At 34.6% G+C, this 18655-nt stretch overlaps 1 protein-coding gene across 1 annotated transcript in view; it reads left to right on the top strand.

Annotated features, from left to right (window-relative positions):
• Window positions 1–18655, top strand: part of LOC136988054 (vascular endothelial growth factor receptor 1-like) — a 143908-nt gene that overhangs the window by 71167 nt on the left and 54086 nt on the right. Inside the window, exon 13 of the mRNA XM_067285846.1 lies at window positions 5532–5682. Coding sequence (XP_067141947.1) covers window positions 5532–5682 — 151 coding nt within the window. The remainder of the gene's footprint in view (window positions 1–5531; window positions 5683–18655) is intronic.

Below are 18655 nucleotides of genomic sequence, written 5' to 3'. Positions count from 1 at the left end.
ACAGGGAACACATACGATATCTAGAAACCCTTGAAATATACAAAGCCGGATTACATACTAACTGCATCAATTCCAAGGATGCGATTAATATATATCAAGCTTGGAAGTTCTGTTACGAAAGGGAAGACAACCCCCACGGCTCTATTTAACGTACACTTCCGTCCCTTTATTTGTGTATATAATAATTATATTCTCTCGTTTGTGCTATGCATGCTACATATGTTAGCGACACGTATGCATCCGTGGCAATGCGTGCGCACGACGGTTTTATACGCAAGATTGAAAACATTCTAAAAACTTTCTAAATCGTTGCACATAACTGTTCTTAGAATCTCAGTATTTGTAAACCCGACGATGACCGAATACTAAGGTTGAAAACGTTTGTTATTTCAATTAAATATTTTTACTGGATAGTCAAAGGTTTCAGTGAGTATTTGTTACAAAAGTGAAAATTTTACTAAAATGACCGGATGGCTGGGACAGAACAAAATAAAGGTACAGTACTGTGCCATTCAAATTGCTTCGTATCGTCAGCCTAAACCAGTGGTTCTTAACCGGTGTTCCGCAAACTTGTTTCGAGTGCTCCGTGAAATTATGAAAGTGCCAGACTATTTCATATACATTATGAATATTATTTACTGTTTGTATGGTGTTATATGCTTTATGAAACTCATAAAGCATATTCCCAATATGCTTTTTATTCAAAGACATTTAGACTTGATTTTATTGAAACAAAATGTGAAGTAAAAATGTTAAAACACCCTTCTAAACAAAGAATACAATCTCACACTAGCAATAAAGTGTTAAATTGTACAACTGTCATAATTAAATCACACATCTATGTTAAGTAATGACAGCTGTTAAAAATACCCTAAACTTTTCATTTAGGAAACTATAATTTAAGAATCGTTAGCCTCGTAAATTGGAAGCGTGCAGTTTACAAAGCAGACAAAAAAAGTGCAGTAGATATGTTTTCTTCGCTTCATAATAAAATTGTCCAGGGAATTATTTTTGTTAAAACAGAACACTTAACACTATTGGAAGAAAAGATTGCAAGTTTTTTTCCTTCCTTCAATATAGAAAATTATGACTGGATGTGAAATCTATTTGGCACAATTGGTACTTCGAGTTGTGAATTTTCATTACAAGAAGAGCAATTTGTTACCTTGTCGATGGATTGTAGTTTGAAAATGAAATTCTCTAAAATAAGTCTCGAGGATTTTAGGATTTTTGTTCGAGCCGAAAATCCAGCCCTCTCTACGAAGGCGCTAAAAATTTTGTTAGTTTTCGACATCGTATTTTCGTGAGTTCGGTTTCTCGACATTAACCGACATGAAAAATAAAAAATGCGAGACTAACTAATATGGCTATCCTCATTTCTTCTTCTATATCACGTATTAGAGCTAATATTGCTGATCTACAGAAGCCAACAAGCTCGGGTATTGCATTAAAATTGATTTTAAAAACTTCCATTTTTATATGTTATTTTATTTACCATTTTTACAAATGTAATAAATTTTTTAAGTTAATGTTTTCTTTGTTTTACTGTTATGTAATCTGTAATCTATAATTTTTAATAAAAGGATATGTTTGTACAGGTACATATTATTGTTGTTATTTCATGACCTTAGTGACTTTGGTGTTCTGCAAATTTTTTTTACATTCAAAACTTTCCCTCGAAGGTTAAGAACCACTGGCCTAAACATTAAACATTGATTAAGCATTTTTTTGGAATAATTTGCATCTCTCAAAGGAGTTAGTCCAGTTTCCCTCTCTCTCCGTTATCTGTTACAAATACAATTTTAAAAAATTTCTTATTCATAATTTGCTATATTTCTTTAGATTTGAATATATTTTATAAATTATTGTTTTAAGAAGGCTTTTGTAACAGTGTTCTCCCAATTGTCAATTTTAACTAGTTGAGTGACCCAATAAAGATTTCATTTGACTAATGAAAACAAAAATATTTTATTTTTTTGAAGATAATTGGACTATGGATTAGTATGCTGTTGTGTTTTAGTAAGTCCATAAACACAGCATGTCAGATATGCTTCGAGATCACTCAATCAAAGCATAAAGACAACATTAATACTAGCAGATCCTCCCGTTTTATTTTATTTTCATAACTTCCCGATGCAAAGGCAGATTGACAGGTGGCCAAAAACATCAGAACCCTCTCTCAACCTTCTGAGCTAGAGATTCCAGCTTTGTAAAGAAGTGTAAAATTTATAACCACACTGTTACCAACGTGTGTGTTAAGAGCAGAGATGAGAACACCATTCCTCCTGTCTGGCAATGTCTCCTGCAGCAGTTTATGCAAAAGACTAAGTCATAGTCCACTTTCCTTGCCTGCTTGTTTAGTCTATCTCATTTTGTTTTATTACTCATACTGGCATTATCATACAAACACACTTTTCATATGTTTCCAGCATTCACCTAATACTTTGAACAAATGTTTTCAGCCACATTTTGGTCCAAAATGCAAATCCTTTGTAAAAAATAGAAAACAAAAATCCATTTTTTCCATCGAGAAGAACGTTCCCGTGCGATAAGTTCTCGATTGCAATTTTATGCTTGGTTCCGAGGAACGTACAATTTTCGGCCCGGTTTACAAGCCTGCCTCGGGTTAGAAACAGTCCAACACGTAGGAGTTACGTTGTGTTCTAAAGTGGAATAATTCAAAGATACCATAATGTTGTTTAAAATTCTTATGTAGTAATTCAATGTTTATAAATCTAAATAAAAATATAATAAATATTATCAAAAAATAATTTTAAGTTATTTTATATTAAGTACATGGAAGTGGTTTGTTAATGAAAAATTACTGTCTGATATAAGTATGTTCGGAGAGTAATGCTTGCCACACTTGCTATATGTTGTTGCTTTTTCTGTTAATGTAAAGCCTTGATTTGCAGCTTTGTATAGGTCGGTGGCTTCAATTACTCTTAATTTTTGTGTGTCGAATATTTTTCTTAACAATTTAGCAGACATCTTCCCAACACTGGGACACCCAGGGCTCGCTCGCATATTGGGCTAAGGCAGTGTTATAATAGTCTTTAAGGATGTCATACACTCTTCTCTAACTGCACTTACAAATAAAAAAATTGCATTTTAAAGGTTTTAAGGTTTGTCTTTTTATTACGGCATATAATGTTTTTGGTCAGTTAATTGACCTTCGTCGGGAAAGAATCGAAAAAATCCCGATTTTTCTTTTTCCTTTTTTTTATCGAACGATTTTTTTGTATCTTTCCTGATGAAGCTCAATTAACTCACCAAAAACGTTAAATGCTGTAATAAAAAGACCGCATTTTAAAGGTTTATTTATAGGACGTCATATTTATCCTCTTTCAGTCTGGTCTCTATCAATCTGTTAGTTGAGCCTATATACATTAGCCATATGTGTTCTGAGTATTTTGTTTTCAGAGACACCTATTTTTAGGCTTAGATAGTGTACTTTGGTTTTTTCCAGAGTGGTCTAGTATTAGTTTCAAACTATAATTATTGCTAATAATGGTTTGCAACAGATTTTCTATGTTGGGTTTTGATTTCCAAATTATTAAAATATTGTCAATGTATCTTGTGTATAAATAGATGTTGCACAGGAATTTTTTAGTGTGAGCATCCCTAGTAACTTTACTATCATTTTGCATAAATCCACTACCATTTCAGACTAAAATTAATTACTGACTTAGCTAAAAGTTTAAAAAGTGAGTCAGGTAAGGAAACAAAACAACCAAAACCAAAGAACATTTCAATTTGACACTAGGTTACACAAACTATATTCTAGAGTAGCAAAAGATACACAAATGGGTATAGTGTTTAAAAGAACTCTAACAATATTCAGGTTAAATTAATTAAAAATCTACTAATGTGAGGTAGATACAAAGGCATATCCCACCGGTGATAATAAGCACCAAAAATCAGGTATCATTGGAGTACATTTAATAAAACAAAAAGGAGCGTACATTAAAATTGATTACACGAGTAATTAAAATGAAATAATCAATTTTGAATTAATTTAATTATACCAAGGGCTAAAAGCAATTTCTTTATATTAATATTCGGGTTGTTAACCGATGGAAAAAATCAAATAAATGAGAAAAAACTTGGACGTACACCTTACCTCTAGAAGATTCTACATTCGGCATATGCCTAACATATATAGGCTCGATTAACAGATCGACAGAGACCGGATTGAAAGAGCATAAATATGACATCTTAAAGGCTATTATAACACTGCTTTAGAACAATATGCAAGTGAGCCTAGGGTGTCCCAGTGTTGGGAAGATGCCAAATATTCGACACGCAAAAATTAAGAGTAATCGAAGCCACCGACCCGTACGAAACAGCGAGTCGAGGGCTTTGTATTAACGGAAAAAGCATCGACGTATAGCAAGCGTGACGGGCATTACTCTCCGAACATACTTATATCGGACGGTAATTTTTCGTTAACCGTCCACTTCCGTGTACTTTTATTTATTATATTCCGTGTTATTTTATATCATTATCAAAAAGTAATGTTGTTATTAAAATTACCTCTTCACAATACTGACACTTTAAATAACCTTTTAAGTGTGTTAGTAATTTTATTTTTATTTCGATTACAATGTAAGAATTTTAAATAACATCGTGGCATCTTTGAATTATTCCACTTTAGAACACAACGTAACTCCTTTGTGTTTGGATGGCATCTAACCCGAGGAAGGCTCGTAAACTGGGCCGAAAATGTTTGTTCAAAGTATTAAGTGAATGATAAAAACGTACGAAAAGTGTAATAAAATATTTTAGCTGGGACAAAAGTAAAAAGTTTTAAAAATTCATAAATGAGTTTTTACTTATACTTACTATACGTTGATGCTTTTTTAAAGTTTAAAGTTTTTACTTATGTCCCAGCTAAAATATTTTATTAAATGTATAATTTTTAAAGTGTGTATGCCACCTCCAGGTGGAACCTTTTTAACGTTTTGCATGTTGAGGCGAGAAATAATAGCCTGTAAAGAAAGGTCGTCTCCACCGGTGAAATTGTTCTTTCTCGGTGTTCAAAGAGACGGCAAAAGAGAACACTCGTACAGTTAGAACACAGAAAAATTCACAAGTGAATTTTTTAAGTATGAAAAGTGTGTTTGTATAATTTTACCAAAAAATTCCAGCTTTTAGTAGACAGTTTAATTTGACATAATGGTATTCTACTTTCAATTGTTTATGCTTGGAAAATAGATCTTTAACTGAGTTAAAACATTTGTTAAAGACGCATTGGTTAATTTAGATGAGTAACTACAGCGGCTAGCTTATTTTTACGAATTCATATTACATAGTGATTAAAAGAATATTTTAATATCTAAACTTATTAAGCATTGTAGGTCGTTGATATTAGTTGCTATAAATATTCTTCTAATTATCTTTTTAAAACTACAAGTAAATTAAAAACTTTGTATGAAAACATGATTATTTAATATTAGGTTTTAAATTTAGGCTTTAGAAAAAACTCTGTACGTTTAAGAAATTCTCACTATTTTTAATATTATTTTCAGAAAGAAAAACAAGAAATGGATTTCTTAAGTAAAGTATTGTTTGATAAAGGCCAAATTGAAATGTTTAATCCTGAAATGTCTTTAGAAGATCAAGTTGAATTATTGCCTTATGATCACAGATGGGAATTTCCCAAAGAACGATTAAAATTAGGTATGTTATATCTACTGTATTATAAACGAAAACCATACAAAGAAAATCCAAAGTGGTTTTGTATTTGTGTTTATTTATTTCTACCACTTTTAAATCTTACTTCTGCATTTTCAAAATTATTTTTTATCAGAAACTATTATTATTAAAATGTTCATAAATACAAAGTTCTTATAATAGTAGGATAAATATATGCCTTGGACCAATTTTCTTGAAAATATAATATTGATGATGAAGTCTTTGATTGACTTAAGAGAAGCATAGTTTGTATAAATAATGCAGTTGATAAGATGCTAAAGGCACCTTAATTCATCTAAGGTTTTGCCAAATCACAGTTATTTTTGTTTGGCAGCATTACTAGTATTGGCACTTGTAGACAAAGTGTATTCTATTATATGCTTACTGCTGATGCTTGCCAGTACAGATTTGCTAGTATAGACAACATTGGTTGTGATTAAGAACATGTGTAATAGAGTGAAGTATCAGAGGTTAGGTCTGTCAAGCATTTATATGGAACTTGGAGTTCCTACACCTGAACTTCATACAAACTCTTTCTCTCTTCTTCGGAATGCTAGGAGTCAGAAGTGTTGTGTTGTGTTGTATATATGCTCTGAGTTTGATTGCGATTTTTGGATACAAAGTGGATTATGGGGAGTGAAATATATCGCTGGAATCGGGAGGACGAGCACTCTCTGTGGGTACTGTTATCTTTCTAATTGGTGGACTTTTGCTCGAGTTATTGAAGCCCGAAAATTTCGGTTTTGGGCTCGATCTCCCGTGGTTTGTTATTTTTTTCTTTTGTCGGCAGTTATATGTTTTATGTAGTGTTATTATATTTATCTTGAGGGTGCGTTATTTATTAACTGTGGATACGCGATTTGTTTTCTTTTTTGTCCCGAACAAAGGAGTTTGTTTCCTACCACGTGGTGGGTGTAGCCATTTGGTGTGCTGCAGCCGTTTGGCATTCGGATTACTGTTGCTTCCCCATTGGGGTTTTTCTATATTAAATTATCGTGTCGGTTAAGAGACTTTGGACTATTCGGACTGTCTTGTGCTGTGTGAATCTACAATATGGATGGTACTACCGAACCTCGGGTCACTGTCAATTCCCTCGAGGAAACTATTTTTGCAGAGGCCAATGTGCACTTTGTTAGAAATTTGGACCTAGTGCCAGAGACCTATAAATCAAATATATCTACTAAAGAGCGCAAGGAAGTTCGGGAAGAGCTCACTCGCCTTTTCTCGTGCCTTGGACAATTTCAAGACATCCTGAGAGAGGTGAGATCTAACTCAACAGCTAACACTAGCTCTCATCCACACCTCTACTCAAAATTGGTTCCTACCTATTCTGATGTAGTGAAATCAATCACCAAACAAAGTACAACAACAAAATAAATAAAGAAGGTAGCGGGAGTAGCTATGCCTTAATTATTTATCTAAACCAAGAGGACAACAAACAACCAGACATGAACAAGTTTACCAAAAATATAATGAGCAAAATAAACACAAGTAAGTTGAGGATCAAGGTAAAAGCTATTAAGGAAGTCAAAGGTGATGGGGTTTGCTTCTGCACAGGAAGTCAGTTGAATGCTGAAATGCTAGGACAAGCCATCCAGGTCATCCTGGACATCAGAAATTGCATATGAACTAAAATATCTGAGGGAAGGAGACCTTGCATCATCATACCAAATGTTCTTAACTCTGTAGCTGAGGAGGAAATAATTGTTATGATTTATGACCAAAACAAATCTTTTAGTATTATTACCAAAGAACAGTTTTTAGCTATGACCAGAATAAGCACCAGACTGACAAGAGGTAACATTAAGGAGAATTGTTGGCACATCGTTCTCTCAACTACTCCACTTATCAGAAACATATTCATCGGGGAGAGGCATTTATCCATCTCTGGGCAAAAATTCAGGCTGACAATTATATCCACATCACCAGGTACTACCAGTGCTGTGGATATAGTCACATCTCTAGTGAATATATGGAAAAACAAAGGTGTAGTCACTGCTCCAAGACCCATATTTTTTCAGAATGTAACCGACATGAACAGCCCATGTTGTATCAATTGTAAAAATACCAACAAGGAGCTAACACCAGATTGGAGACATCCTACAAACCACAATGCATATGACCCTCAGTGCCCACAGATAAAAAAGTTAAGGGAACAAACTATAAAACAGACAAATTATGGGTACTAATCTTCAAAAGAAAAACATTAAGATCCTGCAGATAAATTTACAAAAGTGTAAGGCAGCTACCACTGAAGCTCTTCAATAGGCCTACAATTTTCTGGCCAACATACTAATCATCCAAGAACCTTATTGTTTCAATAAGAAAATTGCTCTATTTGCTCCTAAACTATTCAGATAATAGCAACAACCCTCTAACTGGCATTGTCATTACTAATAAAAACATTGATGTTTATATTCTCTCTAATCATAGTAACAGGAATTTTACTACTATCAGTGTCAGCTTCAATCTAATTGTCATTTCCATTTATTGCCCTCCATTAGAAGACTTGAAGACTCCTTAAGTTCCTTACAATCCACTATTCATCAACTAAACCATCTACCAATTCTTATTTCCGGGAACTTCAATGCAAAGTCCCCAAACTGGTACAGTCCAACTGAAGATCCATATGGCTACTTGGTCAACAAGTTTCTTAATGAACTGGATCTCCAATCCTTGAATACGAATACTCTCCCTACTTATTCCTCCTCTACTGGCATAAGTTGGGTTGATATCTGTATTGGGAACCAGCTTCTCCTCTAATACAATGTCTCCTGCAACACTTTAGAGCAGCACTTCTCAACCTGGGGGTCGTGATGATATTAAAGGGGGTCGCGGGTGAAACCATAATTTAAATAACTGTCATTGTACAACCTTGTCTTTTTACCAACTGATTCACTGGATGTAGATGGCTCACTTCATTTTTTCACATATTTATCCATTTTGCATTAGAAATTAAAAAAAACAAATTCAGTTTTATGGTTGACTGCACACTAAAATCAAAGCAGCAGATGCACGCTTCGCATTCGAAACTTAACCGAAGTGGTGCAATCGCCAGCGCCTCTTTTATACTAGTGATAGCACGACCTGTTCAAACGCATCCATATGTATGTTCAAACATGCTCTCACTGCGAGTATTATAGAAGGAGATCAAGTTACAAAGAGCACATACACATCAAGTTGGAACTTGTAAATTGCTCATGTATGTACACGTCATACATGCATGTTCATACCCATCACTATAAACGCAGCGACATAAAATAATAGGAATAGATGTATTACATTTTTTATACTGTCGGTATTTTCTTAATGTATAAAACTAGTGCAATGTGATTATATAATACGTAAAAAAATTTACATTTATAATTACAGTCAAAATTCGATTAGTAATAGTGTAAAGTACTATTTTTAGTATCTCGGGAAACCAACAATAACTGCGGCTGGTAAAATTTCCGTTAACCTAACGGGTACTTTACATGGGATTCGAGATTAGTTTGCCAGGCCTGGACTTTTACGCGTGCACCAAAAAAATTAGTAAGAATAACATCAAATAAGATACGAAGTCAATAAAAACAAATATACTTAATTAGTAGTTCTAATTCAAACTATGTACAAGATTCAACTAATCAAAACAAAATTTATTAACGAAAATCAACAAGTCAACCCGACAATAAAACTCGGCTACTTAGCTTAAGTTAATCTTAAGTAGCCGAGTTTTATTGTCAGGTTGACTTATTGATTTTCGTTAATCTTAATTTTCCTTTGAAAATTCGACAAATCGAATACATAAGAACTATGAACAAAATCTCTTACGAACTAAACGTCTATTCGTCACCTCACTATACTAGGAACCCGTTTCCTCAATCCTTTCACTATCGTCAAACCGAATTCCTCTTTAAACACCTTGGATTGTCTAACTTTCAATCTGGACTTCACCTCAAATTTTTCACTCAGTAGTACACCTCGCTCTGGAAATCACCTCTCGCTTAGGAAATCACCTCGTTCGCCTTCGGTTAGCGTGCTGGTTTTATGCTGTGAGGTGACGTCACAATTCAGCTAGGTTACTCCCCTTATTTACATGCTTATTTTTCTGACATCAAATTTCTTTCTGGCAGCTTCAATTCTCTGACAAAATCTTATAAACCATTTACAAAGCATTTAGCACAATCTTCTAGGATGTTTTATGACGGTTTAGTAAGTATTTCTTTTCTAGTGAGTGTGGGGATTCCCCCCTCCATTTTTTTCTGCAGACTGTCTTCGCTGGGCAGTGCAAGTGCGTGTGATTTTTCCTACGGCAGTCGTTCTTTCGCGAGTTGGTTTATTATCTTTTTTTTTTTTTTGTTACTAAGAGAGTGGTGGGGAACCTTCGTCCTAACTAAACATAAGCCCCAAACAAAATATAATAAAACGAAAATAATAATAAAATAAAAATAACGCTCGGACTCAGTTCCTTACAATAGTAAGGCTTACTGTTATTATTCCTTTGGGTGGCGGGGGGCCCCACAAAATATTAATTTTGTTTATATTTACTATTTGGAGGGTCATGGAGCTAAGAAGGTTGAGAATCACTGCTCTAGAGGATCACTCTGATAGTGATCATAGCTATATTATGCTCCAGATCAACACTCCCAACATCCTTAATACAGTAGAGCGTCGTTTATCCGAAAGCCAGTTAACCGAAATGTCGATTATCTGAAAGCTTTCCAGTCGGACTGTGTCGTGCTGAATCAAACATTTTTGATACTAGATTAACTTCTAAAGTATCATTTTTTTGTTTTTATATTTTCAATATATTTATTTTGTTTGTACAAAATAAAGAAATAATTTTTAACAATACAATAGCCTCGATTATTATTATAAAAATTTTCGTTAGGCTTAAAATCGACGAAAATTCAACACGAAGCGACATGCAATGGAGAAAAATTTGAACATCGGATAGGTTAATATATTTTTTTGTACATAATCGGTTATCCGAAAAAATCAATTATCCAAACAACCCCAGTCCCCAATTGATTTGGATAAATGACGCTCTACTGTAATCTTCGTATCCATCAACATACTGATTGGGACATTTACCAGCAGCTCATCAAAACTCACTGGACTTCATGCAATTTCCATCATGTTCCAAGTCGTTTATAACAAGTGTCTTCAGTTTGGTATTTTCCCAACTATTTGGAAAAAGGTCTCGATTAAACTTATTCCAAAATGCAATCATCCCACCAATTCTTCTGACTATCAACTGATCTTTCTCTTGCCAGTTATAGGTAAAGTTCTTGTGAGACGGTACGTCATAATTTTGTATATACGCGATAGTTATAAGCCTTATATTAATCCTTCAATTCTTTGTTCTGTCTCTCCCTTGTTTCTCGATCTTTCTATTTTCACTTTCCTTGCGGGTGGGGCAGTCCTTTCCCCGGAAGTAAGGGGGAGGACAAAAGAAAAAAAAGACCCGGAGGCAAAAGAACGGGAGTAACGGTCATTCTTGGTGTGGAGCTGGGACGGAGCAGACGTGGAGAAAGAATAGGATCGGCTCGTTCAGCGAAATAGAGATCTCGAGGACACATTGTTATTCTGGGTACCCCTATCCCTTCTTATATATAATTCCATATATTTATCTAACTCTTCTTTCCCCTTTCTATAGCAAGTAAGTTAGTTTTAATCCTAGTTTGTAATAGTCCGGTGAATATCCTATTTGTAACTTGTTATAAATTTGTTGCGCTTATTGTGTGTGAACCACGTGTTTCCCTTTGTTATTTTTGTCTACTCCTTCGCCTACACGTGTGAGGTTTCGAGTCGGAGTTGTAAAAGAATCCTGCGTATCATCACGCGAGGTGAAAGAGTGTTTTATTGATTGTTGTTTTTTTTTTCATTAAACTTAAAGTTTTGTTTTATTGTAAATTTGTCCTTTCGTTGGCCATACACTCGCGTGACATAACACTTGACACCTTGATGATCAACAGTTTGCTATACTCGTGAAAGGAACAACAAATTAAACAACAATCAATATGGCTTTCATAAGGGCAGGAACCCAACAATAGCCCTTGACTCAATAGTTAATTATATCCAAAGGGCCAAGCTTAAAGGGAATCATAATGTTGAGTCTGGGATGAACAAAACAATCCAGACATAAAGATTGGTAAGAAAAACAAGGACTTTACACAATAACAAAATTTATTATTTAAATAACATAAAAGAGGAAAAAAAAACAAAAGGAACACAGACTTAACCTAACAAGATACAAATTAATTTACAGACGATAATTATACACGTTCGAATTACACATTATACTCAGTCGATTGAGAAATGGGGCATCCACGTGTTGGGAAAGAGTCCTCTCCAGCGAAATAAATATGATGACTGAATGAATGTTCCTTCCTCCCCGAAATACTATTGTCGCAAAAGGCACATACCGTTTCCTCACACCGATGGATCCGGATTGTTCTTCCTAGCTCCACCGCTCCAATTCCTTCCTTCTAATCCGTTAGCAAACTTCTCGCTCGATCCAGGCCAATCTCCAAGAAAGAAAAAGTACTCCCATGTCACCACACGCACGTTTTATAAGTTCCCACCATCCGGGAACTTCTGTATCATGTGACCCGTCAATCCGCCAATGACTGCTTACAAACCTCACCCGTCAAGGGTTGGTACGCGACGACATAAACAAAACGGAATTTATTTCCGTTTCTCTAACTACAATACAATAAATTAAATAATTGACACAAACAAAAAAAATATATATAATTTAGTGATCAAGCACTACAATAGCATGATTGTGTCTATTGATTATAAAGGGGTTTTTTGACCATGTGTGGTGGCCTGCTATTCTGGTTGTTTTGAGAGACAATGACTGCCCAAACAACATCCTTAATCTAGTAAGAAGCTATCTCAGCAACAGGCATACTATTGTTGCTAGGAATAACAACACATACCTTCGTAAAGAGATTAACAGAGGAGCCCACAGGGTTCACGTTCAGGGCCATATCTACGGAATGTCATGTATAGTAATCTCCTGAACATTCAACAGACTTTCTCAATAATATAAGGTGCATCTACAAGGCTATGCAGATGACACCATCCTCATTATCTCTCATCAGTACCAAGAGACTCTTCAGGCAAGGATGAATGAAATCTTAGAGTGTCTCGAGGTGGAGTGAGAATAATAAGCTTAAAATAAACTACTCCAAGTGCTAATGCATTGTCTTCTCTAAAAATACTCCCTTGCAGAAAAACCCCACTGTTCGGATAGATGGAAACAGATTTAAGAATATCAACTCTCTCAAGTACTTAGGTGTCATCCTTGACAATAAGCTCACCTGGAAGGAACACATGCATCATACTTATGAAAAGGCAACCATAATCATGCATTCTCTTGCTTCTATAGCAAGAAACAATGGGGATACAGCAGTAAGGCATGTAGACTGATGTATACTACAGTGATAGAGCCTATCATCATGTATGGCTCGACTATCTGGGGCAGTTCTGTGGACAAGGTACACATTAAAAGAAAGTTACTTTCTGCTCAAAGGCTGGCTCTCAGTGGTAAAGGCCTACAGAATTGACTTATGTAAAAATTTGTAATTGCAAATCTTCTACCAATTGACTTAGTTATCAAAGGTAAAGTATGAAAATTTCATCAATATAACCTTGCTAACAATAAAATTACCACTGATAAGTATAACTACATCACCAAAAAAATAAATGTCCACTCTGCTATCGTTAATATTTCAAGTTTTATAGCTGATCATGGTCTGGATCTGAAGCCAGATCTTCAATTTTTACATTCCAATTTCACCATCTATCATCTTTTCTTCTTGGATGGTTCCTGTGTTCCCACTGGCCTCTATATCTATACAGATGGCTCTAAGTTGGACAGGGGGGTGGGCTGTTCCATCGTGGTGGTTTACAACAACATAAGTATCTCCTAGGCCCAGTATATGCTGACTCCCTACTGTACAGTTAACGAAGCAGAATCCCTGGCTATCAGGAATGTGCTCAGATGGATCAGGAACAATGCCAACTCTTAAGTACTACAATAAAGCAACCATTCTTACAGGTAGTAAAGTTGCTTTCCTTCAACTTAAAAACCTCAACATGAAACTACTCAATGTCAGCAAAAGTGTCCAAACCCTACTTCTACTCATGAACAATACTGACTTCAAATTTATGTGGGTGAAGGGTCACTCCGGTTTACCTGGAAATGAGAGGGCTAATCTGGCTTGCTCCACCCCTGATAGGTGCAACCACTGCACTTACAGCAATGTTCCTTCCACCTGGTTCACCAATCAGATTTGTCTGGAGTGCTGGAAGAACTGGCAGGATAGGTGGAACACCAGCTCCACTGGTAGGATAACCCACAAGTTTATTCCTGACACTCTTATCAGGAGGGACAACAAGCATCTGCTCCTCTCCTTCCAACTTATTCAATTGTTGACCAGTCATGGCAATTTTAGTAGTTACCTCTTACAATTCCTTCATAAGGGCAATGGACAGTGCACCTGCTGTCTCAGGGCCCATTCCATATCATATTCTACTGCCCAAACTATACTTCACAAAGAAGGACACTTATTAATACCATACTCACTGAAGGGATTCACTGGCCCTGTGAGCTCAAGACTCTAGTGAATAACAAGATCATCCGCAGAGTTTCGGAGACTTTGCTCATAGCATCATTCTGCTAAACTAATACAGCTTCATCTGGCCTCCTTTCTTGGACTCTATCTGTCACACATGCCATACTGGATCTATTGCTGTGCCCTTTATGTTCAGCTAACCAGGTATTGCTTTGTAAATATTAGCTACAATGTATTACTTTTGTTTATTCTCAGCATGAAACAACTATCTGTAATAATTTTGTATTACATGTTCATCTGTGTATGATTTGCTATCCAGGTATTGCTTTATATATATTTGCTACAATGTATTTCTTTTGGCTATTTTCAGCAAGCATCATATATCTGTATTAGTATAGTATCACCTTTTCAAATGAGTATGTTATGCTAACGGGTATTGCACTGTCTAAAGTTACTGTAGCGTAATTCTTTCATTTTTACCCTTACTTGCCTGTATTATGTACTGTACTGTACGTTGTATTTTGTAGGAATGGGACTGTATTCTACTTTTGTCATGCAACCCATTGTTTGGTATCACCAACTACTAGTAATCTTGTACTATTTATCTAAAGTACTGCAGTACCCTGTCGGATGCTGCAGTACTTTATCAACGCATTGTCTGTATGGACAACTATTCAACATGCGTCTTGCTTTGTTTTTAACACCAAGCTTTTGCAAATAATATATCTCCTACTGTTGTGTCACAAAAACCTTTGTACTTCACACTTTGTATCATTTAACTATATTTGTATTATGTTTCCTTATTATAAATGCAATGCAATGTCCCGGGGATCCCATGGATCCTAAGGTAACTCTTTTCCCTCTTTACTATTTTACTTTATTTTCTCCTTCCCTCTTACCTCTTCAACTTTACATCTTCCTTCTGATTCAACAATACTTGGGCTATACCTATGAGTGCGACCCTTTAACCTTTCTAACGATGCCTCTTCTTCAAGGACCTCTTCACCCTTTTTTTTTCCTTTTGAACAAATGAAATATACAGAAAGTTTCTTTATTAATAAAGAAACACTCTTAAAGATTTTATTTTCTGTTAGTAAAATTAGTAGTAATTTTATAGAGGAAGAACCATTACGGGCAGGGCACTTAATCACTCCGCAGCGATCGACGGATATATCCATCAAGGGCAATCACGTGGCAGTGGTGAGCGACGTCTATATCCGCAAAGAAATTTTGCAGATATTGCCAAAAACTACTGTGAAAAAAAATTCACATAAAAAAGGAATTATATGACAATAAAAAAATTTTTCTTTACTAGACATAACTGTTTAAAAAAATTTGTTTTGAAATGGAAACGAGAAAAATGCGTGGGAAAATTCTTAAAAAATTTCCCACGTTTATTCTCCACTACATTGTGGTAGCTCCATATCTGACTAACCCACTGTAGAAAGGTTAAGTTTTCTTCAGCTTTTCACCCTTTCAACAGCCCTGCCACAGGTAATAGCAGCCAGCTTAGTCTCAATATTCCTAATCTATATATATAATCGAGACGAGTTGATAATAATAATAATAATAATAATAATAATCAGCGCAGAGCCCAAACGGTTAGGAGTTGAAAGTTGAAATTTGGTACGCAGTTAGGGTACGTCACGAGAATGCACACTAAGAAGGGATTTTTCGAAATTCCTCCCCACGGGGGAGAGGGACAGGATTAAGTCTTAACACTTCCATCAACAATGGAAGTGTTAAGTAACAATGGAAGTGTTAAGTAACAATGGAAGTGTGAAGCAACAATGGAAGTATGAAGTAATAATGGAAGTGTCAACAATGGAAGCGTTATGTAACAATGGAAATGTTAAGAGCCCAAACGGTTAAGAGTAGAAAGTTGAAATTTGGTACATAGTTACGGTACGTCACAAAAATGCACACTAAGAAGGGATTTTTCGAAATTTTTCCCCACGGGGAGAGGGACAGGATTAAGGCTTAACACTTCCATCAACAATGGAAGTGTTAAGTATCAATAGAAGTGTTAAGTAACAATGGAGAACAAGAGAAGGCGACGTGCAAGATTTACGGGCGCTGGAGGAAAAAAAAAAAGTAATATGTTAGAACATATTCGATTTTCAAATTTAAACAGATTAATTCGGTTTTTCTCGACTTTTCTTCTTTAGAACATTCGATGAAAATCGAACGATATAATCAGAACACGTCGTGAAAATTGAACAATATTCGATTTTCAAATTCGACCTTTTATTAAAAATATTTAGTTTGTTGATGAAATTACTCTCTTTTCTTCTGTGACTATAACGTAATAATCTTAATCTTCGCTATCATTACTTTTGCCCGAGCAACGCCGGGCCTATCTGCTAGTATTTTTATATTTGATGGAGTGCAAATTTGATTTTTAACTGTGTGATATTTATAGGTAATTTTATTAAATACTACCAGATACAGATTGTGTTTTTAATCAAATGCATATTTTTTTTAAGTTATTTGATTACTTTTTATTTTATTACTATATTCCAAAAACTTGCAACCATAACCATTGAATAATTCCTCAATTAGCAGTTGGCCTGAAATATTATATCAAACTAATATTTGCCTGCACTCAAAATTTAACTAGAGCCAGTCCTGCATGTATCCTTCATATAATTGAGACTACTTTTTCATCATTTTCAATTTTTTTTTATTAATGCTGAATAATAAGTGGTATGGCAAATTGTATAATGTTTAAATGTAAGATGAATTTGACACCATATTTCTGAAAATAATTTAATACTATAATTGATAAATAAAAAAATAAATAAAACTAAATTGCTTCTTTAATTGGTCCAACTGCACTATTGCTCTTTAACATTTTTGCTGCCAATTGATATGATTTTCCGTCGTATGACACTTGTGCCACTTGTGAAGACGACACAATTTTGTTGGATACTGGAAGGTTTGGTAAATTGTGTGTGTGTTATTTTTCAGATGTTATTTATTACAACCTTGACATGTAAGAAACAATATAGATGTTTATATTTTATTGCTTAGTTTCAATCTTTTTCAGGACATTTAATTATAATGATTTTTCATCATTTTACCCTCTGGTAGGTGCCGACGACTATTTTGCATCGTCGCATGTAATTCCATAAATATTGCACGAAATAAAAATAATATTATTCTTAATCCGTGTAAAACAGTGAAATACCCTATAAAAGAAATTAATTGGCATATTCGGTGCAACCTTTTGTTTCAGTGGCAATAGTGAAAGTGCATAAGAGAATAAAAGAGCATTTTGCTTCTATTAGTAAATGAAATAGTGATGAAAGGATCTAATTATATTATTTAACACAGTGGCATTGAATCAAGATTTAAAGTTTATTGAAGTAATATGGTACCTAATTACCTGTCATCATCATAGAAATGAGAAACCTCTTCTCATAGGTAACCTTTTCTCTAAGAAATGAGGAAAGATTCCTTATTAAGGTTATTGGAACAATAACCTTAATAGCTAATCTTTCCTCATTTCTCTACTGATTTAGACATGAAATATATATTCATTTATTGTCTAAATCAGTAATTCTTAGTTATTAAACCTGCTGACTAGTTAAATTGAGTCATAGATGATGAACTATGGACTTGTGGGAAAGTTCTCTATATCTTAGAGTGAGGTCTATAAACACAAGGTCAGGACATGATACCATGATGTATTTCAGCAGTCCATATTCATTCTTTTGTGGTAGTGTATACAGTAGAGCAAATTTGGCTATCTTTTTTCCTATCTCAGTTAGCTGGATTTCTTGTTATCCATTTTTTAAAAATGGTTTGGATGTTTGGCATGGAATTATAAAAATTTGGCAGTAAAAGGTATAACATTGTTTTGTTTTCCTGCCAACAAAGCCTGGAGAGCTAAATGACATCAATTTTGCAGTAGAGATAGGAAACAACTGACAAAGGAATGATGTTGGGTTCACTAATTTTGATCAAACGTAGTGAAGATATAGTGCATCCTCAATAACTGACATGTGCCAAGCAGTAAGGCACACTACTCAAAACTAAATGAGAAAAGTAAAGTTGAAAGTTTCAACTCATTTAAAACCTTTAGAATTTCCACTGTTTATAGAGTGGCTGGTAGCTCAGTTGGGCCCATTGGTTTCATAAAATTGTGAGGTTGGTGTTTCAAGTCTTGTTGGTATCAATGTGATTTTTTTCCCCTAAAACTATAATTTTCACTTTATTTTTGTTATTTTTAAATTTGTTAGATTATCAGAGGAAAATAACTGATTTATTTTTAGAAAATTAGAAGTGTACAAAAACAGGGTAATTGAATAATAAAATCCATCTGTTACAAGTAACAAATTGATGTTGAAAGCAATTAAGAAATGCTACATAACAATGTTTATTTA

Source organism: Centruroides vittatus, unplaced genomic scaffold (genome assembly GCF_030686945.1).
Source record: "Centruroides vittatus isolate TY-2023 unplaced genomic scaffold, ASM3068694v2 scaffold_3046, whole genome shotgun sequence".
NCBI lineage: Eukaryota > Metazoa > Arthropoda > Arachnida > Scorpiones > Buthidae > Centruroides > Centruroides vittatus.
Note: the sequence above shows the minus strand (reverse complement) of the source record. Positions and strands in the feature narration are given on the sequence as shown.